The 25,256-nt window shown below is 41.0% G+C and overlaps 1 protein-coding gene across 1 annotated transcript; it reads right to left on the reverse strand.

Moving 5' to 3' along the window:
- Positions 1–19,569: 19,569 nt before the first annotated feature.
- Positions 19,570–22,199, reverse strand: LOC117462143 (uncharacterized). The gene is made up of 10 exons (XM_034104233.1): positions 22,044–22,199; positions 21,444–21,957; positions 21,254–21,372; positions 21,069–21,179; positions 20,858–20,923; positions 20,678–20,766; positions 20,372–20,477; positions 20,188–20,293; positions 20,043–20,113; positions 19,570–19,668 (listed from the first exon to the last, which is right to left on the reverse strand). Exons 1-10 carry the CDS (start codon positions 22,197–22,199, stop codon positions 19,570–19,572), a joined length of 1,437 nt encoding a protein of 478 aa, XP_033960124.1.
- Positions 22,200–25,256: the final 3,057 nt, after the last annotated feature.

Genomic DNA, 25,256 nt, shown 5'->3' on the forward strand with positions numbered 1-25,256 from the left:
CTGTTGAGCCGTTAGTGGCCGACTCCGCCTACTAAGGGCTTCACGGCAACTCTGCAGAATCCTATGGGTGACGTCACGGACCCTACGTCCATTTATATATACAGTCTATGATCCTGACCCATTCATTCACTGCCCAACAACGTGCTAATGAATGTTCCCTCAGAGTGGCTTGGATTTTGGGTCAAAACAAAAAACCATTAACTGATGGAGAGGTTGTCAAGGAGTGCATGAGTGCAGTAGCTCAAACCTTGCTTGAGGGAAAACAAAAATAAGAGCTTTGTGAAAAAATTAAGCAAATACCTTTGTCAGCATCATCAGCCACAAAGAGGAGTGAAGTATTAACTCAGGATGTGCTAGCCCAGCTGGATGAAGCCCTTCATAAGGCACCATGTGTAAGCTTGGCTGTACACATGGTGATCCGAGCGACCCGGCCCCTCGGTCGAAAAGGATGTGCCGCGCGGTACTAACACGGCGGGGCGCGCACGCAGACACTTCGCGTTCGCCTCATGGAGCAATGGCCGCGCGTTTCCTCACCGCTCGAGAGGTCCTAGGAAAGCTTTACGCGAACGCAGCTGCGCAGGACTCTTCGGATTTGTCGTCCGAGGAGGGAGAAGAAGAAAAAGAAGAAGATGGACAATATGGAGAAGACGAGCCCCGCGGGCAGGGGGTTTCGGGGAGAAGAGGACGCGCTCGAGTACGGCCACGTGGAACACGTGGTACACCGGCAAGGCGAGCTCCGGGGGCCCGCCGAAAAAGAACCAGGGGATGCGGGTCGTGCTCAATCTCACCCGGGGGCTCGGAGGGGGTCGCAACGTCATGTGCGACAACTTTTTCACCTCTTACGAACTGGCGCAGCGGCTCCTGGCGAGGAACATCACCGTGGTGGGCACGGAGTGCAAAAACAGGACCGAGTTCCCCCGGGCGCTCGCGGCGCAGACGCGTCTTTTCCTCAGAGTTTGCCTTCACGCCCACCGCAGCCCTGGTCTCCTACGTGCCCAAGAAGGGCAGGAACGTGGTTCTCTTGAGCACGCGGCACACGCAACCTGATCTCACCAGAATGCGTGACTCCACCACAACTCCATAACACCGCATTGCGTGGTGGAGTTACGCATTCTGCTACATTTACGTGTCGGCACCACGCAAAAAACCCCCATGTAAAGTGAATGAGGCTCTTTTGTCGTGGTGCACACACACATTTCTACAACGTCCCGCAGTGAGCTTTTATTCTATAAAACGTTTTTACAATCTACTTTATAGCTTGTAGTAACTCACGGGAGGCTTCTTTTATTTTATTTGTATTCATAATCATTTTTATTTTTCGTCAGAATGTAAAAATTGCATTAGTTACGAATTTTTGTTCTCAAAAAACAGTGCATTGTGTGTAATACAACTGTGCTTTTTATTAAATTAGTTAGTTTTTAAGGAAGGCCAGAGCTTCAGCTGTGTCAAATAGATTGTTCCCTTTAGTTAACGTTATTTAAAAGATAATGATCATGTCCCCTTTATTGTATTACGAGCGTCCATTCCCATTGGATAACGGGTCATTTTACACCCGGAAGTAAGTATTCTCCTTACTGTCTATTGATTTTACAGTGATATCTGAACTACTCATCAACTCAAAAACACCAAATTATCCTTGTTAATTACACAACATTGATTGGTTTAAATTGTAATGCTTTTGTATTTTTCCCCTTCGATTCGGAGAAACGTATATTTTTTCGGAGTTTTTGGATGGCAGAAGACACTACACTACCCAGAATCCTCAGCTATCGTTTGGGACTACACCATGTGCTTAGCTTGACAAACCCCGTGATCAGTCCTCAAGCTCTGGGATTGGTTGATCTCCAACTGCATTCCATGTGAAAAAAAAAAAGTTTCGTAAAAGATAAAATCATACTTTATTCAGCAGTGCTTGCTTTACTCTTTGAAAGTCATCACATGAATGCATTGTAATAAATGGTTTGGCTGCATTAAATATTACACATCTGTCTTAGTTCTTTATTTATCTACAGAGATCGGGCATCAGAATAGACCGGAAACTATTCTTTTACCGTTCTGTTTTAATTTCACAATAAAGTTAGTAGTAATAATCTGTTTTGATATTATTGTTTTTTTATTAACTACTAGACCGCTGGGTCATGTTAAGACCATATTTTCTGTGTTGCTGTGGGGTTTTTCCATAGCTTTTGTGTTACAAATATCAAAACAATTACAAAATATATCCGTCGTAAACTAAACCAAAAACAGCAGTATATTTTATTTTGTTAACACTGTAAACTTGACAGCTTTTTAACCCGCACCTCCTACTGGTTAAAGCATGTTATTACACGTTTGGAGTAATTGCAATGCAGGTAGATTATGTTGCTTTTTAATGACTGTTTAAAATGCCTTTTTCTTAATGTCTTTCATTTTTGTAAAGCACTTTTGAATGTGCTATATTTGATGAAAACATACAACATAGTGGGAAAGTAGAAGGTCAATGATATAAATATAGAATAGAAAATATCAAGAATATACTGTAAATAATATCTACAATAAAACAGTTTAGTGCGAGGGGGAAGTCTGACATGGAGGCGTTAGCCGACACGGTGCTTGAGAAGCAACGAGGCTATCTGGATTCGCGCTTCGACCAACTCCAACAGATGGGGAGGGAGACGGAGGGGAAATTGACTTATATCCAAACGGACTTGATGGTCCTGAGTGAAAGCATCGGCACCGTTAAGGCAGAGATGGGCAAGATACGGTTGGATGTGGTGAAAAATTCGGGTATGCTAGCCACCCACGAGGATACGCTGGACATGATGCAACTCAAGCTAGCGGACATGGAGGACCGGAGCAGAAGATGCAATGTCCGTATAACTGGGCTAGCGGAAGGACTTGAAGGGTCTAACGCCATACAATTTCTGACACACTCGCTTCCAAAGTGGTTCCCCTCCTTAGGTAATCTGAAGGGCGAGTTAATGCGAACTCATCGTATCTACAGCGACGACGGGAAGAAGCAGGTGGGCGCTACCCGCACTTTGATTTTCAATGTTCTCCATTATACCACTCGCCAAGACATACTCCGTGCCGCAAAGAAAGCCCCGCTCACGATTGATGGACAGAGGATTCGCTTCTGCCCTGACTACAGCAGCTACACTGTTAAACGTCGTCAGGCTTTCTCCCGGGCAATGGATACCGCCCGTGCCAAAGGGGTGGAATTTGTCCTCCTTTACCCCGCTACACTGAAGGTCAAGGGAGCTGGTCAAGTTAAGACATTTCATTCCCCGGGACATGCCGAAGACTTCATCGTCTCCCTACCAGGAGTGCAGGATGCACCAACAGGCGGGGACCCGGGACCTGGGCGCTCGTCTGACGGCGAATAGCGGTCTTTTGGAACCTGCTGGACTATATAGCGTAGCTGTTTTAGATTAAATGCACACTGCTTTGCGTGGTCTGGGATCTCTTACAGAGTTTTGGATTCTTTCTGCAGGCTTCTTTTTATTTTTTTCTGTCTGACACTGGACTCATTTGGGGACGGATAGTTGTTTATCATTGTTTGGCTGATCAGACTAACTTGCGAGCCTACTGCTTGATTTTTGGATCCCACACCACGTAATAGACTCTGGACTTTAATACAAACACAGCCGGCTTTTTGTTTTGATCTATATCATGGCGGATCCGCTGTGCATGCCGGATGTGAATGGACAATGGCTGGTAAAATGTGGATTGGTTATCGGAACAGTGTATGCTATGATGTTACCTATTTACGTTTTTTGCTCTCTTTTCTTCTAATAACTAAGCTCATTGTTGCCTTAGGTTATTTCATTTAGTCTGTTAACGGTTTAGTAAGCTTTAAGTACTGGTTTGAAGGGTAGTTATAATCCTTTTGCAGCCCCATATCCAATCAGATCACGGATCAATTTAGGAATATCCGTTTAATGTACTGTTTAGTTATTTTATGTATCGTCTTTAATCTCTATTTTTCTGTATCATCTTGTTTTTGTTACCGGGGAAATGTATGGGGGACTGTCTTGTTTTTGTCTTTGTCCAGTTATGGGAAACGCTTACATCTTCTCGGATTGATTATGTGGGGAGGGACTCCATTTTATTTTGGTCTCGTTTACAGGTTTAGTAAATATGGTTGTTTATCATCTGACGTACCACTCAGCTTATTGTTGACATCTTCCAGAGCAGTGCAGCCCAATGGGTGACTTATCTATTCTTGTGTGGAACTGTGATGGGTTGAATGCACCTCACAAGCGAGCTAGTGTGTTGACTATGTTACCTGCTGAGTAAAGATTCCGGCCGCATTGCTAATAAATTCTATCACACTATTGCATCCTCTTCAGCTAACTCTAAAACCAAAGGAGTAGCCATTGTATCTAGACGTAATTTGAACGTTAAGGTGCTGGACATGTGGGCAGACACTGCAGGGAGGATAACTATTGCCAGGGTGGAAGTTTATGGGAGAAAGGTGGCTCTTATTTCTGCCTATGCCCCAAATACATTTGATAAGGATTTTTATGATACCTTAACTAAAAAAATGCTAGAATTAACAGAGTATGCTATCATGGTGGGAGCGGACATGAACACAGTATGGAATTCAAATGAACGGTAAAGTTTAACAGCCTCTAGGGATCAGGAGTCGGCTACTGCTGCGCTACAGTCTTGGGCTGGGAGTTTGGGACTAGTGGACATGTGGTGAGCTTTTAACCCACAGGTTAAAGATTATTCACTTTTCTCAGCCAGACACAAATCTTTCTTCTAGGATAGATTATCTTTTTACCTCTCCACAACTTTTCCAGAAAGTCGATAATGTAATGTTGCTTCCTATTGCCCTCTCAGACCACAAGGGAGTACTCTGTTGTGCGACTCTGGGCAATTTATCCAAGCGCGCCACTAGATAGCGCCTCAATTCCACTTTACTAGGAAATGGAAAATATAAAGAAAAATTCATGACACAATTGGGAGAATTTCTTGACTTAAATATAGGTTCAGTTGAGGACCCAAGAATATTATGGAATGCAGTCAAAGGCTTTATAAGAAGCAATACCATATTGTTCTCTTCAAATGTATGTAAGGAAAGATACGCCAGATTACAGGCTTTGGAAGCAGAATTTGCTAGTCTTGACTCCATTTTGCAGAACAATTACACGTAAACTTATCAAAAAGGAAATAAATGATATCTTGGAACAACGATCAGAATTTCTAATACATAGGGTTAGGCAGCGCTATTACTTCCATGGGTCTCGGCCCAGTCACCTCTTGGCTTCAAAAATCAGGTCTAGTGAGCACTTTGTAGATATTTCCTCCATTCAATCTTTGAATGGTAATGTCACAACTGAGCCAAAGCAAATAAATTAGACTTTTCAAACCTTTTATTCCAATTTATATAAGTCAGAGGTTCAGTTGGACAAGAATAGATGTGACGCCTTTCTCGGTCAGCTAGACTTACCACAGCTTGCAGTCACTGATTCCACCCATCTTGATGATCCCATTTCCTTAGAGGAATTAAAAGATGCAACATGCAACGAAACAAATCACCAGGTTTAGATGGGATACCTCCCGAATTTTATGTAGCATTTTGGGATAAACTGAGTCCACTACTTTTGGATATGATAATGTATTCGATAGATAAAGGCAGTTTTTCGAGGGACGTGAACATAGCCTTGATTTCCTTGCTCTTAAAGAAGGATAAGGACCCGACAGATTGTGCTAGTTACAGGCCTCTAAGTTTATTAAATTCGGATCTAAAAATATTTGCAAAAGTGCTTGCCAGGCGCATTCAGGATTATATGCCAATTTTAGTTAACTGTGATCAGACTGGGTTTATAAAGTCAAGGCTAGCTGCTGATAATGTTAGACGTCTTCTCCATATAATAGATTCTTCAGTAGACAAAAAAGACCCGGCAGCGGTGCTGTCTCTTGATGCAATGAAAGCCTTTGAAAGACTAGAGTGGTCCTTTCTGTGGTCTGTGCTGGAGAAAATGGGTAATGGGTTTTGGTAATGGCTTTATACATATGGTTAAGGTGCTGTACTCTAATCCCTCAGCTCTGGTGCTCACTGGGCAATTATCCTCCACGTTATTCCCTGTTTCTAGATCTTCCCGTCAGGGATGTCCACTGAGCCCAGCACTCTTTGCACTCTCCCTTGAACCTCTAGCCCAAATGATACGCTAATCCCCTATACATCCAATTTCTGTTCGTGACACTCACCATCAGGTGGCGCTATACGCAGATGATATTCTGGTTTTCATTGAGAAACCGACTCAATCTATGCCTGTATTGTTATCTATTTGTGAGGAGTTTGGTTGTCTCTCTGGCTTTAGGATTAATTGGTCTAAATCTGCCCTCTTACCCCTTAATGAGTCAGCTAAAATGCTTCAATTTCCACCCAATGTCCCAGTTGTCCAGCACTTTAAATATCTTGGGATAGAAATGTTCCCGTCTTTAAATCGTATTGTAACATATAATTACTCAGAAGCATGGAACAGGATTAAGATGGATTTGGAAAGATGGACTAGCCTTCCGAACAGTCTTCGGGCCCGAATATCTATAGTCAAAATGAACATTTTACCCAGGATTAATTTTGTCAGCTCAATGATCCCCCTCTCACCCCCGGTTGACTATTGGAAAAAAATCCACTCTCTTATTTCGCGCTTTATCTTGAATTCAAAGCGTCCACGACTGAAATTATCCACTATACAGAGGAGGAGGGAAGGTGGTGGTCCGGCAGTGCCTAATTTTAAATTGTATTTTTGGTCATTTGTGCTTCGTCCGTTACTGGTGTGGCTTAACCCTAATGCTTCCGTTTCTTGGCGTAATATAGAGGAAAATATCGTACAACCTTGGAACCTGCAGGATATCCTTTTTGCCAATTTAACAAATAGGCAATGTCAACTACGCTTTGGCCCTATAGTTTCACATCTCATCAAGATATGGCACACAGCTGAATCACAATGTAAGATTTCCTGCAAGTGGCACACACTTTCTCCTATATTTAATAATAAAGGTCTGCTAATTGGTGGGAGACCTGTCTCATCCTCTCATTGGAGCAACAGCAGTATTCACCACTTGAGTGACATTTATGATAACAGGGGCTTGTGCTCCTTTCAAGAAATTAAGAGTGCGTTCAATCTGCCAGGGAGCTCGTTTTTCTTCTATTTGCAGCTCAGATCTGCTCCCATGGCAACAACCTATACCCGTTCATCCTCTTTATAAGTTGTTTACTATAGGGAAAAACAGGGGTATGGTGTCTACACTGTATAATTTCTTTCTGGAGGCTTCCTACGATAACCTACAGCTGGACAGAGTATGGAGACGTGACTGCCCAGTGTTAGACTCTGATTTCAGTTGGGAGGGTGTTTGGTCAAGCATAAAAGAAGCTTCTCGGAATCCCGATCACCAACAGATCCACTTTAACTATGTCCACAGAACATATCTTACCCCGCGTAAACTTCACTGTATGAAAATGATAGACGATCCCTCATGTAGTTTATGCACTATGAAGTCCCCTGGCACGTTTATGCACATGATGTGGGACTGTCCCCCAGTCGCTCTATTCTGGACTAAAGTGGCTTCTGGCATGTCACGTGTGCTCTCAGTGACAGTGCCGGTGACTGCACCCGCTCTACTATTGAATGATCTGACAAAGCTCAATATCACCAAGCTTAAGATGCGCATCTTACTAGCTGGCCTAACAGCTGCAAAAAAGATGGTTGCGGTTTGATGGAAGCCTCCTAATTCCCTCACCTTCAGACACTGGGTCCTTGCATCCCTGGATGTTGTTTACCTAGAGTTGTCAACTGCCCGAATAAATAGGACAAATGACACTAATATAAACAATTGGCGCTCTGCAGTCGATTCCTTCAAAGATCTTTTAGAATGATTTCTCCCTTTCCATAATCCACAGCCTTTTCAATTGCGACCTTTGCGCGCGCGCGCGCGTGTGTGTGTGTGTGTGTGTGTGTGTGTGTGTGTGTGTGTGTGTGTGTGTGTGTGTGTGTGTGTGTGTGTGTGTGTGTGTGTGTGTGTGTGTGTGTGTGTGTGTGTGTGATGGTATACACTCCTGTCTGATAGCGCTGATGGAGTGCTGGTACCCAACACCTTATATGTGTGTATGTCTTTGTCTGTGTGTGTTTATATGTCTGGGAGGGAGGGTAGGGTTTGTTTTATTTTATTTTCGTTGTCTTGTGTGTTCTGAATTCTGCATTTTGTATATTTTGTAAGTAATTATTTTTTATCTCATTTAGTTTCTCTTGTGGACTCAGTTATTTCATTTAAGGAAAAAAAAAAAATATATATTGTACATGTCGTGTATTAACATCAACACAAATTCGATCACAAAAAAAAAGAAAATCTTGAAAGGGATGTGCAAAATATCAATTATATACAGTTTTTAATGAACGATTAGAGAATAACGAGTAATGAATATGCTTTATACGGATCTGCAGATAAATATTTAGTCTTCTCAAGCACCAACTATCAAATATCTCTCCTGATTGTTGGCACTTGACAATCACCTTCACTGAATTTTACTCAGGTGTAACTAAAGTCTGATTTAAAGGTTGTTTATATTTCACATCATTAATCCAAATCTGTAAAGTAACTAAAATAAATGTAGTGGACTAAAAACACCACGTTAACCTTAAAGAAAGGCCTCAGGATTATAAAAGACCCCCATCACCCCAGCCACAAACTGTTCTGTCTGCTGCCGTCTGGCAGGCGGTACCACAGCATCCGGACTAAAACCACCAGACTCAGGGACAGCTTCATCCCACAGGCCATAAGACTATTAAACACCTGAACTTAGAAACAACATCCATAACATTCATCTGGCTGCTACTTAGAAATTATTTATCTAATATATCATATTCACAATGTAGTGACTGCTTTTTTGTCTTTTGCTTTCTTAGTTATGTTCTCTTTTATATGTGTGTGTTATGTGTTATGTGTAACGTTGCTGCCTTCTTGGCCAGGTCAGCATTGAAAATGAGATTGTATCTCAATGCTTTTATCTGGTTAAATAAAGGTTAAATAAAAAAAATAAAAATTCCAATCTGTATATAGACTCTTATTGCACTATTTCACTATTTTTTCTGTGTATCTGTTTTATTGTGTTGCACTGTTGGAGGAGCCTGCGACCTAAGGGGGGGATAGGACACGTTCGATTCCTGTTTTGAATAGTGTGCCGTCGATGGGTTTCATTCCATTTCAAGGTGCTTTTTGACACTCTGTGTAAACTTCGCGCACTGCCACTCCAACATCCAACCACAGAGCTTGAGGACTGATCACGGGGTTTGTCAAGCTAAGCACATGGTGTAGTCCCAAACGATAGCTGAGGATTCTGGCCTGGGTAGTGTAGTGTCTTCTGCCATCCAAAAACTCCGAAAGAATATTCGTTTCTCCGAATCGAAGGGGAAAAATACAAAAGCATTGTACACAATTTAAACCAATCAATGTTGTGTAATTAACAGGGATAATTTGGTGTTTTTGAGTTGATGAGTAGTTCAGATATCACTGTAAAATCAATCGACAGTAAGGAGAATACTTACTTCCGGATGTAAAATTACCCGTTATCCAATGGGAATGGACGCTCGTAATACAATAAAGGGGACATGATCATTATCTTTTAAATAACATTAACTAAAGTGAACAATCTATTTGACACAGCTGAAGCTCTGGCCTCCCTAACTAATTTATGAAAAATCACAGTTGTATTACGCACAATGCACTGTTTTTTTAGAACAAAAATTCGTAACTAATGTAATTTTTACATTCTGACGGAGAATTTTTTTTTAATATGAATACAAATAAAAGAAGCCTCCCGTGAGTTACTACAATGTATATAGTAGATTTTAAAAACGTTTTATAGAATAAAAGCTCACTGCGGGATGTTGTAGAAATGTGTGTGTGCACCACGACAAAAGAGCCTCATTCACTTTACATTGGGGTTTTTTGCGTGGTGCCGACACGTAAATGTGCACACACGCATTTCTACAACGTCCTTCAGGGAGCTTTTATTCTATAAAACGTTTTTAAAATATACTTTATAGCTTGTAGTAACTCGCGGGAGGCTTCATTTATTTTATTTGTATTCATAATCATTTTTATTTTTCGTCAGAAAGTATTACTGTATGGTGCATTATTTACGATTTTTTGTTCTAAAAAAACAGTGCATTGTGTGTAATATAACTGTGATTTTTATTAAATTAGTTTTTTTTTTTTTTTTTTTAAAGAACATTATATTCCAATTTGATCATGTCCCCTTTATTGTATTACGGAGAGCAATGTGAGCATCCATTCCCATTGGATAACGGAGAATTTTACCCCGGAAGTAAGTATTATCCTTACTGTCGATTGATGTCACAGTGATATCTGCACGACTCATCAACTAAAAAACACCAGATTATCCTAGTTGATTACACAACATTGATTGGTTTAAGTTGTGTACAATACTTTTGTAATTTCCTCCTTCGATTCGGAGAAACAAAGATTTGTTCAGTTTAGGATGGCCGAAGACACTACACTACCCAGAATCCTCAGCTATTGTTCCGCGTTGCCTCAAGCTCTGTGATTGGTTGACCTCCAACTGCATTCCATATGAAAAAAAACGTTTCGTAAAAGATAAATCATACTTTATTCAGCAGTGCTTGCTTTACTCTTTGAAAGTCATCACATGAATGCATTGTAAATAGTACACATCTGTCGTAGTTCTTTCTTTATCTACAGAGATCTGGTCTCAAAATAGACCGGAAACTATTCTTTTACCGTTCTGTTTTAATTTCACAATAAAGTTAGTAGTAATAATTTGTTTGATATTATTGTTTTTTATTAACTACTCATGTTAAGACTATCTTTTCTGTGTTCCTGTGGGGTTTTTCCATCGCTTTTGTGTTACAAATATCAAAACAATAACTAAATATATCCGTCGTAAACTAAACCAGAAACAGCAGTATATTTTATTTTGTTAACACTGTAAACTTGACAGCTTTTTAACCCAAACCACCTACTGGTGAAAGAACGTTATTACACGTTTAGAGTAATATTGAAATCTTGAAAAGGGATGTCCAAAATAGCAATTATATACAGTTTTTAATTAACTAATTAATTTGTAAAGAATAACGAGTAATGTATATACTTTATAGGGATCTGCAGATAAATATTTAGTCTTCTCAAGCACCAACAATCATTACATTACATTACATTGCATTTCGCTGACGCTTTTATCCAAAGCGACTTACAATAAGTGCGTTCGACCAACAAAATACAACCTTGAAGAAAACAGAATCATAAAGTACATCAGGCTTCATAGAGCAAAAACATTTCAAGTGCTACTCAACTGGCTTTAGATAAGCCAGTCCTCCAATCAAATATCTCTCCTGATTGTTGGCACTTGACAATCACCTTCCCTGAATTTTACTCGGGTGTAACTAAAGTCTGCTTTAAGGGTTGTTTATATTTCACATCATTAATCAGAATCTGTAAAGTAACTAAAATAAATGTAGTGGAGTAAAAATATCAGGTTAACCTTAAAGAAAGCCCTCATACTGACGCTGTGTACAAGAAGGGGATGAACAGACTCTATTTTCTGAGGAAGCTGAGATCCTTCCACGTGTGCAGCAAGATGCTGGAGATCTTCTAGTCTGTTGTGGCCAGTGCACTCTTCTTTGCTGCGGTCTGCTGGGGGGGGGGGGGGGGGGGGCAGCATCAGAGCCGGTGACACCAGCAGGATCAATAAAGTGATCAGGAAAGCTGGGTCTGTCATCGGCATCAAGCTGGACCCCTTTGAAGCTGTGGTGGAGAGGAGGACACTGAACAGGCTGTTGTCCATGATGGATAACCCCACCCATCCACTCCACCTGCAGCTGGACAGTCAACGGAGCTCCTTCTCCAACAGACTGCTGCAGCTCCGCTGTCACAAGGACCGATACAGGAACACATTCCTGCCCACTACAATAACTCTGTACAATAAATCACCTCTGGCTGGCTGGAAGAGAACTCTCTGCTCCATAGTTTCTCTAATACAACATCGCTGTACATTGTACACATATATAATCTGTTCAATATTTGATATTCCATATTCCATTGTCATATATTTTTGAATATGTATATTTGCATATATAATATCTACATGTATATTTTTTATTTCAACACGTAGCCTATATTTTCTATTTTCTTTTTTTTCTATTCTTGTTTATTTGTGGTTTTGTTTTATTGTAAAATGCCTTGTCTTTTATGCTGCTGCAACAACAACAATGTCCCAAATTGGGATCAATAAAGTACCATCTTATCTTATCTTATTTTATCTTACATCCGGACCAAAACCACCAGACTCAGGGACAGTTTCATCCCACAGGCCATAAAACTATTAAACACCTGAACTTTGAAATAACATCCATAGCATTCATCTGGCTGCTACTTAGAAATGATTTGTTTAATATATCATATTCCAATCCCTTGTATAGACTCTTATTGCACTATTTCACTTTTTACTATTTTACTAATTTTCTTTTTGTATTGACTTGCACTATTTTTTCTGTGTATCTGTTTTATTGTGTTGCACCGTTGGAGGAGCCTGCTGTGACCTAAGGGGGGGGGGGGGGGGGGGGGGGGCGAGGAGACGTTCGATTCCTGTTTTGAATAGTGTGGCGTCGATGGGTTTCATTCCATTTCAAAATGCTGTTTGTCGCTCAGCGTACACTTCGCGCACTGCCACTCCAACATCCAATCACAGAGGTTGAGGACAAATCACGGGGTTTGTCAAGCAAAGCACATGGTGGAGTCCCAAACGATAGCTGAGGATTCTGGGTAGTGTAGTGTCTTCGGCCATCCTAAACTGAACACATATTTGTTTCTCCGAATCGAAGGGGAAAAATACAAAAGCATTGCACACAATTTAAACCAATCAATGTTGTGTAATTAACAAGGATAATCTGGTGTTTTTGAGTTGATGAGTAGTGCAGATAGCACTGTAAAATTAATCGACAGTAAGGGGAATACTTACTTCCGGGTGTAAAATCCTCCGTTATCCAATGGGAATGGATGCTCACATTGCTCTCCGTAATACAATAAAGGGGACATGATTAAATAGGAATATAATGTTCTTTTAAAAAACGTTAACTAAAGGGAACAATCTATTGGACACAGCTGAAGCTCTGGCCTTCCTTAAAAACTAACTAATTTAATAAAAATCACAGTTGTATTACACACAATGCACTGTTTTTTGAGAACAAAAAATCGTAAATAATGCACCATACAGTAATACATTCTGACGAAAAATAAAAATGATTATGAATACAAATAAAATATTTTTTCTCGCCGGTCAAATGTCCGGGCAGAATTTATTTTACCGGACTAATTTGAAACTTACCGGTCATATTTCAATAATAATAATAGTTGTGTAGCAGAGTTTCCGTTAGCAGGTAATTACCGGACTATGAGCAGATATGCTTCAGTTTAAAACTCAGTTCACGGGCTCATTTTTATATTGCTTCAGTTTATAATCGTAACAGATCGAAAAATTCAGATTCATTTTTCAATAAATGATTCCACAAACAACAAACAACATAATTATTACATTCAAACAAACTACTTGTAGTAGATAACGTACATTATTCAGAAGTTTACATCAACTTTGAATAATAACACGGGAGAAACGGATCCTCTCCCTCCCTCTCTCTCTCCTGACAGCACGTCAATTTCTCCTGCAGCTCGCTAAACCGAGGGCGGGGCTTCAGGTGATCCTGCAGAGCTGTGTATCTCGGTCAGACTCAGCAGCTGATCTGATCTCTCTCTCGCTCCGGTTACACTTCACTCGCGTTTATGTCCATATCGATCAGATCCAGCTCTCCTGATCGGCCTTTATAGAGAGCACCGATCAAACTATTAAGAGTGAATATCGGCCGATAATGACCGGCGGCCGATCGATCGGAGCATCCCTAATTATTACCAGACATTTTGACCGTCAGGTTTTGAATTTACCGGTTTTTTATAAATTTTACCAGCTAAAAACCGGTAATTACCGGCTAACGGAAACCCTGCTCCTTATCTGAGTCAGCTGAGCCGTATCTGGCCGTGAAACACTCACAGTGTCACATACTGTATGCAGAAGTATTATTTTAAGCAACACATTAGGTTGACGAAACACTCAACTCAAATGTAATTAAAGTCAGATCCACTCGTGTCTTAGATGCGGCAGTGATATCATAAAACTGTTACGCTTTCAAACACTCGGTAGTTTATTTATTTTTTAACCAGTTGTTCTGTTGTTCTGTTCACCTTGCAGGTGGCTTGTATCCTGGATTATTATGTTTAAGTCATGGATGACTAATATTAGACAAATATGAACTTTAAAGTTCATATTTGTCTACTATTAGTTTACTTTTCATTAATGAAGGATGACGCTGCGCTGTCAGTACACTTGTCCCTGTTTGTGTTTGTAATTCCTAATATCGGACCGATAATTATCGGACCGATAATTATCGTGCATCCCTAATTATATTTTTATTTTACCAGGATGCAGTGACACAAATATTTGGGAAGGCTTAGCCTTCCCTAGCCTACAGCACCCGCCGCCCCTGAGTGGGGGATATGTGAGAAACACTTGTTACCAGTGGCGACTGGTCATTAGGGGCAGGTGGGGCACAGCCCCACCTAGTGTCAGCAGAAAGTATTAAAATAATGATTACAACAAAATGCAAAAAATAAATTAAAAAATATATAAAATATATTTTAAGATCATGTTTAATCATCTGATTCGTGTGTACATTGCTGTTTTAGTCTGTGTTCTTCTAATTAGTGTCTACAGTGTGTGCCTATTGAGCTGTTTAGAGCCATGTGGGACAAACCCTGATCCTGCCCCTCCCTCTGACTGTCTAAGTGAACGGTGACTGCAAAAACTACACTGCGCATGCTCAGAGTATTTTCCTATTTAATGTGTGTGGCAAAAAAGAATGACCATAGGGGCAAAGTGCTGCCATCCCCACCATACGTCATCTCACATAATTCAGAGCTGATTGGCTGTAAGTACTTGTGCCGCGAAAAGTGTGGTGTGTGAAGAGGAGGAGAGAGAGCTGCAGTGAGGCGTCCTAAAACCAGGAAGTAAGCTGCGCATGGCTTCCCTCCACAAAAAAGCAACGAGATTTCTCCATAGGATTTTAGAAAATAGCTCAAAATAAGATCTGTGGGAAACGTAGCTGTTAGATAAATGTACGTTTTGTTCAGCCGGATAATATCCACATGTCTACCCTACTTTTATCATTTTCGAATCAAAAATCTATTGATTAGATTAGATTTATGATAGACTTTTGAAACTACAAGAAGATAAGGAGGACTTTTACAAAAAAGTAATAGAGATTTTTGTCCAGAAGGACAGCATGGACTTCATCTTCAAGTCAAGGTAGGACTGCAATGTTATTGAAAATGGGATCTTACTAAGAGAGAACAATTCAATATTTAAATGATAAAATTACATTTTGTTGGGTATCCTTCTGTTGAACTGTCTGTTTAAAAGTAATTGAAGCATCAGACAAAAAAAGCTTTTGAAAATAATATTATATTTTGATTTAATATATTTGTAAACCTGAAGAGTCAGTGCCAGAGTTTTTTGTGCCCCACCACTTTTGTACATATAGAAACGCCACTGCTTGTTACTGATGACTCAGTACAAAAAGTTGGAAAATGAACACACTTTATTTTACTCACAACCCCCCAGAACGTCAGAACCGGCTCTGCTTCCTCGGAGGCTCTCGTGGAGCAGACCAGGAGCGGGGGAGCCTCACTCCCCTTTGACTCGCCGCCGGGAGACCCTAGGCTTGTTTGAGACACATTGCGGCTCGCCTCGAAAGTAGACGAGAGTAGCCGATCGCAGCCGGGGGAGGTGTCAAAAAGCTCGTCTTAAGTCGGACAGCTCGGACTCGGAGTCGGCTTGACTGGCTGGGTTTGCAATGGCGGAAATTGCGTTGGCGTTTTTCGTTGCAGATGAAGTGGATGTAATAGAAATGCTCCTCCCTCTTAATGTTTGCAAAACTGATAGGTGGACAGGCTACAAATGATCAGTCCCTTCAGATCCGCACACATGAAGCTGAATGAGCATGAATTGAACAGACCTGCTGCTGTGTTAACTCTTTAGCTGCCACTTTAAGCTTTATGATGTGTACAACATGGATGCAATTTGATTTAATCTTGCCATTTTAAATGATGTATTCAATAAATAAGGTTAAACCAAATCATTACATTACAATATATTTTATTTTAATGATTTGGTTTAACTTAAAGAGAAACGTTATTGTTATTGCACATATTACAGGTACTGAGACAACCAGGTGCAACAAGCAGCGAAGTGGAAAGTAATGTACACAATCTACAGAATAACACATAGAATGAATGAAATGATGAATAAACAGTGGGGTATGAATACACTAGATATCAGCCTGTGAGCAGTATGAACAGTGTGTATGAATACACTAGATATCAGCCTGTGAGCAGTATGAACAGTGTGTATGAATACACTAGATATCAGCCTGAGAGCAGTATGAACAGTGTGTATGAATACACTAGATATCAGCCTGAGAGCAGTATGAACAGTGTGTATGAATATGCTAAGATATATAAAGTATGAAAACGGTAAGCAGTGCAAGTATAGTATAAAATATATAGATATTAATTTCGTGATGATAAACATTGTGGAACAATGATGAAAAATGGGAATGGATGTAGCGACGTAAAACTGACACAAAACAACAACACACTTTTGCCAGCCAATTGGAGAGTTTCATCAGCAGCACGTGGTAAACACCACCAATAAGCGCTCAGCTCGAGATACCAGCGAGCCGTTTCCCATCAAGCATTTCGCTTCCGCAGCTCGTGGAGAGCAAGTGCGCCAACTCGCCTCGCCTCGCTCTCAAGGCTGCGGGCGTCTTTGTCCCGCGAGATTTCAAAGTCTCATGTGGGCGGGCCTCCAGAGCAAGTCGGACAAAATGACTAACCATCATGCAACGCACGAGCAAGACGTTGATCGCAACTGCGCAGGTCTGCGCAGGTCTTGCTTGTCTCAAACAAGCCTCCTGTCTCTGGGGGAGCGGAGACGTGGGACGGAGCCCCTGCAGCCACCTAAGCGCGAGCCTGATGCCGATGCGGTTGCTGTGGGCGTCTCTCCGCTTGCGGCCGCTGTTCCGGTTTAACTGGTTCCCCGATCAACTGGTTGACAGATGTGGAGGCGTGGCCTTCGACAGAGATACACATTTCGATCGCTTCTTCTGTCGTTTACATAAATCTTTTGGTATATTTGGCTGGATAGGAACACTTTGATGCACATTCAGTACCAGTGTGTGAGGTTGTAGTTACGATGGCGATATCCGGACGCGAACAGCGAGGACTACAAAAAGAAAAACGAGTTGACATGGGCATGTCTGTTCAAAACATTGCGAGATCCAATAAATCATTTAAACCAGCTATTGTTGGCAGACTTATTACTGAATATCGTTCTTAATGTGATACCAAGTCCATCTGAGACCCGTGTACACCTTCAGACAGCCTCCAAGTGAAGCACACGTTGTTTACTCACAGTTTGAAAGCAGCGTGGAGAAGTCTTCAGCTGTGTTAAGCTGTGATCCGCTCGAATAAATCCTTAAAACCAGCTATTGTTGCCCGAATTATCACTGAATATCGTTCCTAATGTGATACCAAGTCCATCTGAGACCCGTGTACACCTTCAGACAGCCTCCCAGTGAAGCGTACGTTGTTTACTCAGAGTTTGAAAGCAGCGTGGAGAAGTTTTCAGCTGTGTTAAACTGTGATCCTCTCAGGTAAACTGTGATTCGCTCAGGGGAAATGGGATCCGCCCAGATTAAACTGTGTTACATCTTCTGTGGCTATCTACCAGCGATCATGTTTAATATGAAAGACACACACATACATCCCTTATAAAAACGCCATTCTGCAGCACTCATCCAGATAAGATGTGACTGTTAACTCGTTTTGCAAAGACAGCAGCAGAAATGTCATTGCTGCATGTGCAGGGATATTTAGACTTTAAAATGCTGATGGGTCATTAATCTTGGTCTCGGCAAACAATATTAGGAATCCTCTATTCAAACTACATAATATTCAGTGTCCATCGACATGAAAATAACAAAAAAGTTCATGCTGGACTCAAACCCGAGTCCCAACAGCAAAAGTCACTCCAGCCCTGCGCATTATGAGTGCGCCACGGATCAACATGAAGTATTGAACCTTTTAGATCACACTTGTTAAAAAGTTCCAGAAAAATGCAACCCGACCATCATTTATAATGTGAGCAAATGTATGTACACTTTAAGCCATATAATATACATATTATAATATAGTATACTGACTGAGGTCTGTATCAAGCCTCATTAAGACCCACCGTGATCAGATATTCTAGTTTATCAGCCTGCGAGCCCACATTATGTTGTGATAAGTGTTAGTTTTACATATAAGTGTGTTCTAGTGCACACATTAAGTTCCAATATGCAAATCAGGCCATGTGTTTCGTGATATTTGCCATGCAACATTATGCTGTACAATATAATATAATATGACATTATGCTCACAATATAGACATTTTTTAAACGCTAACTTTCTAAATAGGCCTCCATTTCCTTTTGCTCTGTCTGCTAATGCAGTAGCTGATCGGATGTAAACCTGGACCAAAGCTGTTGCGCTAGAAACAGAATGCAATTTACAAAAAGGTTTATATTCTAGCAATACTGGCTGTCTTTTCTGTCTTGCGAAAGACTCACCAAAATAAAAATACTTAACAGCATAGGCATCATGTCCCCTATTGTGTGCTAAGGGCTAATCTTACATATTGCAACTATAATAACAGTGGCCAAATTCATGTTCTAATGTGCAATGCAAGCTTTGCTTCTGTAGCCTATAGTAGACTTACTCATTAGTGTGACAGAAGGAAAGACAACAACAATGATAGCAATCAATAATTAATGAATTTGAAAAATATTAAAATGTAATGAAAAATCAAGATCAGGATTACAATTATTAACTTCATTAATTATTTAAACGTGGTGCCGACTGACCTGTTCTTTACACGTGGTCTCTATGGTTACCCTAGTCTACAGGGATAGCACTTTTTAGTGTATATTCCTGTTTCCCACTTTTTTAGGAGAGTGCATTGGTGCATTTACGTAGTCACGATGTGCCTCTTCACTTTTAAACTTTTAAAAAGAAACATTATTGACTGATAGTATCAGCTTTATTTGGCAAGTATGTATACAATTACAAGGAACATGGCCTTCTGTCCTGTTGGGATCCAAACCACACAGTGATGGATGTACTGAGAACAGACTGGATTATTGCAGAGTAATAATAATACATTATATTTGTATAGCGGGTTTCTCCAACTCAAATACGATTTACAGTATGAGGGAGGGTAGACAAACAAGGATAGGCAAACAAATGAATATAGTAAAATAAAATAAACCGAAAAGGCAGTCAAGAGGAAGTTGATTGAGAGGGGGGGGGCTTATGGGTAGACAGAGTAGAGAGTACGGATCAGCAGCTCCTGAGGCAGGTATACTCTGGGCTGGTGCAGGAAGTGTTCTGCCATCAAGACTTGCAGGATGGGCAGAAATACTCATCCTCTGTGGGGGAGGACAGTCCCACGCACCCTATGTGGTACCACATATTGCAGGTGGTGCACTCAATCTGACAGGGAAAAAGAGAAATACTTTAGAATACTGTCAAACATTTTGTCAGGTTCACATCACTCATCCTGATTAGGATGTAAAATTAAGCCGTTTTAATTTCCTTAGACATTATTTATTTACATAGTATGGCAATGGGTGTCATATATAGGGTTACAATCTTAGCTGTGGTCCTTTCTGTTTGGAGTCTGTGTTGGTATGTTCCTTCAGCTGCTCCAGTGCGCACCGAAAGTGCAAAGACATGCAAGTTAGGTGAATTCAACTATACATTTGCAATAGCTGTGTGATAGTGAGTGTTCACCCAGTGATGTTGAGGTAACCTATCCAAGGTGCATCCCAGTCTTCCAGCAGAAGGACATGAATTTCTCTACATACCCACGTATCGATGTCCCCTTCAGCCCCCGAGCTGAGCTCCCCACAAGCCCTACAGAGATGGGATAGGTCATCTGCAAAAAAGAAGATAATGTAGTTTAATGGCAATATAGACACATTCAAGTTTACCTGGTAGAGTTCTGTATACCTGAATTTGTCACCAGCGACATTGACATGTCCAGCCGCAACATGGCCACACCCTTCTGGTCAACAGCGTAGTCGATATTTTGGCCAGACAATATCTGCTCTGCAAGCTAAAAAGTGTCTGATAAGTATCATTTTGAGGACTTTTTAATAATGACAAATAGCTCCAGATATAATCAAATGTTTACCTTGCACACAAACACCCCGCATGCCGATGAGTCCTGTTGCTTAGGGTGAGCAACGGTTGCGCATGCCCATCTCCCTATTTTTGGACACTTTTTGCGGACCAATGCTCTACACACAAAACACACATTTATTACAGTTTGCCAATTTTAACATATGCCAAGGTAAAACCATTTAATTCAAGATCAGTTGATTCCTGTTAAAGGACAAAAATGCTTGAATGACCTTTTTGTTGCTCCCAAAAGATGATCCATGGTGTATGAATACATGTATTTGTCTATTGCACACATCCAAGCTGACATTTCATTCACCTTGTTACGTCTTTGCATTTTTGTATCTGTGCGTCTGTGGCCCCAAATGGGTCGACGAACAGGGACCGCCTCTCCTTTAGGTACATGATCTATGGAAATGCAAATACTAATTATAACCAACACCTACATCAGATAGTGTCATGGTTCCGTCTAGATCTGTTTATGTTGAGGATTACTTACAATCAACGTCCAGTGTCCATGGCTGCAGACCGCTCCAACAGCCACATCGTATTTTAAAAGGTCCAACTAAAAAAATGATAATAATTACGACAACTAATACACTAACATAAGTATGTATTTGTGTGTATGGACATACAAACATACATATACACAAAACACATAGGCCTACTTATGTACAAAAAAAGAAATCCTAATATATAGTCCTACTCACACTTCTCAAAGAACCTTTGTGGGTTCCCTCCCAGAGCGACGTCATAAGGTAGGAGTCCAAGGTAAGAGCGCCAGCTTTCCTTCCTACCATGGTTATGTATGAATTGACGATCTAAGAGTACAAAAATAACTTGTGATACAATCTAAATAAATATCAGTCCAATATTCTTTTGTTTTGTAACTTACCTCTCCCTCCAACCACTTCCCTGGGGCCAAGTCCATTAGGTTCTCTGAATATACTTTGTATGGCCCAAACTTGCACCAGAGCGTCTGCTTTCTCCTCCCTGTCCATATTTGTCGGATTACTGGAAATATAGCAATGGAAGTTATTTGTGAAATGCATCATTTGGAGTGTACTTTCTGTCTGTTTACTTACAAAGTTCAGGATCCTTTGGTGCCATTTGGGCCTCGCCTTGCTGTGTGGTGGGTGTTTGTGTGGTGGGTGTTTGTGTGGTGGGTGTTTGTGTGGTGGGTGTCTGTGTGTGCTGTGGACCAGCCAGAGGAGAGAGATCGGACAACTTTTGTAGTTTGGCAGGGATCCTCTCCTCTGGCTGGATATAATGTGTTAAATGATCAATGTTTGTCTGGAGCTTTGTGGTACCCTTAGCGAGTACTGCCTTTTTCCCCTCCAATTCCAGGATTGTGTAGGGTCCCAACCAGTCATCGTCCAGCTTTCCCCCTTTTCTTTGCTCCTGTCTCACGTTCCTCCGCAACACCTGGTCCCCTACTTGGAAGTTGTCCTCCTGGCCCTTTTTCACTTTTCTTTTGCGGACGTTGTCCTGGCTTCGTTTCATATTTTTTTTCACCTCTGTGAATACAGCCTTCTGTTTGTTCAGGCCTTCGTGGATCTCCTCCGTTGCGACCAGCCTGCTGACTTTGTCTTCTTTGACCTGGAACAAATCACAGTTAGAATTTTAGAAGACAGATGATCCAAATGAAAACGTTTGAAACGGATGACAACATTAGAACATCTTACCAGGTACTCCTTTGGCACCTCGGAGGGATACCTAGCCTCCCTTCCAAACATCAAATAGTAGGGGCTGTATTGTGTGGTCAGCTGCTTCTTTGTCCGAAGACCAAACATGGTGGACTGCAGAACCTGGTCCCAACGTTTGGGGTGACCAGCCACCATTTTGTTCAATGACCTTAAAATGCAGAATTCAAGTGTAGGCATGAGGAAGCAGGAGAGCTTATGGGTTCTCATGTATGATAAAGCGACATATTCATTAGGAAATGTGTTTGTAATTCTATGAAGAGCGTGAATTCCATCAGGTATTGAAAACCAATACCTCTGGATAGTGCCGTTTAACTTCTCCACAAGGCCATTGGTCTGTGGGTGGTATGCAGAGCACAGGCTTCTTTTTATGGCCAGTGTCTCACACAGGCCAGAGTTGACCTTGAAATTATCATTGGGACAAACAAGCAATAGATTAGCACAGCAACTACAGTTACATATTGGGGATTCATACTGCATCAACACTACCTTGTTGCAAAACTCTGAGCCCTGGTCTGTTAGCAGTCTTTGAGGTGCACCACATTTGTAAAAGAAATCTAGGATACAATTGGTCACCTCTTCTGCTGTTTTAGTCTTAAGTGGGTAGGCCTCTGCCCATTTGGTGAAATAGTCAACCATTACACATATGTACTGGTTGCCACCATCTGTTACTGTGAGTTTACCCACTAAGTCCATCCCAACCAGTTCCAAAGGCTCCGTAACCTGGGGGGAAATAAATACATGAGCATTACAGTAAATCACTGTTGACGTGTTTCTACACTGACAATACCAGTATGCCATGGTTTATTTTACCTCTATCGGACTGTACTCCTGCTTCTCCTTAATGTTGGCTCTCTTGGCCTGGCACTGTGGACACTGAGCAATCTAAAACAGACAAACATCAGTTATGAGAAATATTTAGTGCAAATAAATTATATGTTAAACTGATAGGGTGTTTGCGCATACAGCATCAGCAATTTTGAAATACACATTACACTCCTCTGTGCTACTTTTGAACCTGAATGTGTATTCCACCTCATTATTTTGAAGATACCAACTCACCCACTCGCGTATGTCACCCTCCATGCCAGGCCAATAGTACCGAGCAATGATGGCACAGTGAGTCTTCTCCACTCCGCAGTGTCCACCAATATTGCTGCAGTGAAACTCCGCAAACAAATCGTTTGCTTCTTCAGCAGTAGAGACCACTTTGGCAAGGTGCTCGGTTTGATTCTTTTTGCGCCTGCAGATGTAGTACAGTTCTCCGTCTGGTGTTTATATGACATAATATTAGATGTATTAGTTTTACCATAGCATATTATCATTGTTTTCTAGAGTCCATATGCATCCATACCCTTTATCGTGAAGGTGTCAGCTCTCCTCTTCATGACATACTGCTCTTTCTTGGTTGACCCCTCAGGATACTGGTGGTGGACTTTCAGATCCAGAATTTGTTTTACAATTCTGGGATCCATTTCCTAACGCTCTCTGTCCCTCCTCCTACTCCAACACCTACTTACACCTGTCTCGCCTATGCGCCTACTCCTGCCTACCTACTTACCCTCACGTATTCATACACAAACAAATTAATACAACAAAGACAAACAAACAAAGTGACAAATACACGGAAACGTACAATACTAGCCTCTCTCAAATACACACAGTTGCACCTCAATTACTCACCCACAACCACTCACCAGGACAATCACTCTCACAGGCAACGCTCAATCACTCACTATATCTCACTTTCACTCACTATCTCACTATCTCTCGCTATCTCTCTCTTTATCTGTCTATCTATCTATCTCTCTATCTCTCTCTCACTATCTCTCTCTTTATCTGTCTATATCTATCTATCTATCTATCTATCTATCTATATCTATCTCTCTCTCTATCTCTCTCTGTATCTCTCTATCTCCTCACTACCTCACAACATTGTGAAAGGTTAATCAAATTTATATAGACTGGACCCATGCCCCAATTAATGATAAGTCTGTACACCTGATACCCATTTATACAAGTATAAACGAGTATCAAATCGAGTCGACATCATATTAATAACGATATATGATACAAATGTAAGACTGACAACAAGAATAGTTTGTAAAGGATTTATTGACGTTAGAATTATTAACAAAGCACTTATATACTAATAAAGGAATGGCTTATCTAAAGCCAGTTGAGTAGCACTTTAAATGTTTTGGCTCTATGAAACCTGATGTACTTTATGATTCTGTTTTCTTCAAGTTTGTATCTTCTTGGTCTTATGCACTTATTGTAAGTCGCTTTAGATAAACGTGTCAGGTAAATGCAATATCATATAATGTAATTGACATGAGTGTTTTGAACACTGTTATTTTATTCTGGATTCTCTGGGTAGTATCGTGTTAATCCGTGGCGCACTCATAACGCGCAGGGCTGGAGTGACTTTTGCTGTTGGGACTCGGGTTTGAGTCCAGCATGAACTTTTTTGTTATTTTCATGTCGATGGACACTGAATATTATGTAGTTTGAATAGAGGATTCCTAATATTGTTTGCCGAGACCAAGATTAATGACCCATCAGCATTTTAAAGTCTAAATATCCCTGCACATGCAGCAATGACATTTCTGCTGCTGTCTTTGCAAAACGAGTTAACAGTCACATCTTATCTGGATGAGTGCTGCAGAATGGCGTTTTTATAAGGGATGTATGTGTGTGTCTTTCATATTAAACATGATCGCTGGTAGATAGCCACAGAAGATGTAACACAGTTTAATCTGGGCGGATCCCATTTCCCCTGAGCGAATCACAGTTTACCTGAGAGGATCACAGTTTAACACAGCTGAAAACTTCTCCACGCTGCTTTCAAACTCTGAGTAAACAACGTACGCTTCACTGGGAGGCTGTCTGAAGGTGTACACGGGTCTCAGATGGACTTGGTATCACATTAGGAACGATATTCAGTGATAATTCGGGCAACAATAGCTGGTTTTAAGGATTTATTCGAGCGGATCACAGCTTAACACAGCTGAAGACTTCTCCACGCTGCTTTCAAACTGTGAGTAAACAACGTGTGCTTCACTTGGAGGCTGTCTGAAGGTGTACACGGGTCTCAGATGGACTTGGTATCACATTAAGAACGATATTCAGTAATAAGTCTGCCAACAATAGCTGGTTTAAATGATTTATTGGAGCTCGCAATGTTTTGAACAG

This window comes from Pseudochaenichthys georgianus, chromosome 17 (genome assembly GCF_902827115.2).
Source record: "Pseudochaenichthys georgianus chromosome 17, fPseGeo1.2, whole genome shotgun sequence".
Lineage (NCBI taxonomy): Eukaryota > Metazoa > Chordata > Actinopteri > Perciformes > Channichthyidae > Pseudochaenichthys > Pseudochaenichthys georgianus.

Bases quoted from the DNA above. Each gene is read 5' to 3' on its own strand.
- LOC117462143 (XM_034104233.1), bottom strand. From the start codon at position 22,199: ATGGTGGCTGGTCACCCCAAACGTTGGGACCAGGTTCTGCAGTCCACC. The intron at 21,180-21,253 runs GTAAGTTACAAA...TTGTACTCTTAG, and splicing joins GGAAGTGGTTGGAGGGAGAG to ATCGTCAATTCATACATAAC. The intron at 20,767-20,857 runs GTAAGTAATCCT...GCATTTCCATAG, and splicing joins ATGGACACTGGACGTTGATT to ATCATGTACCTAAAGGAGAG.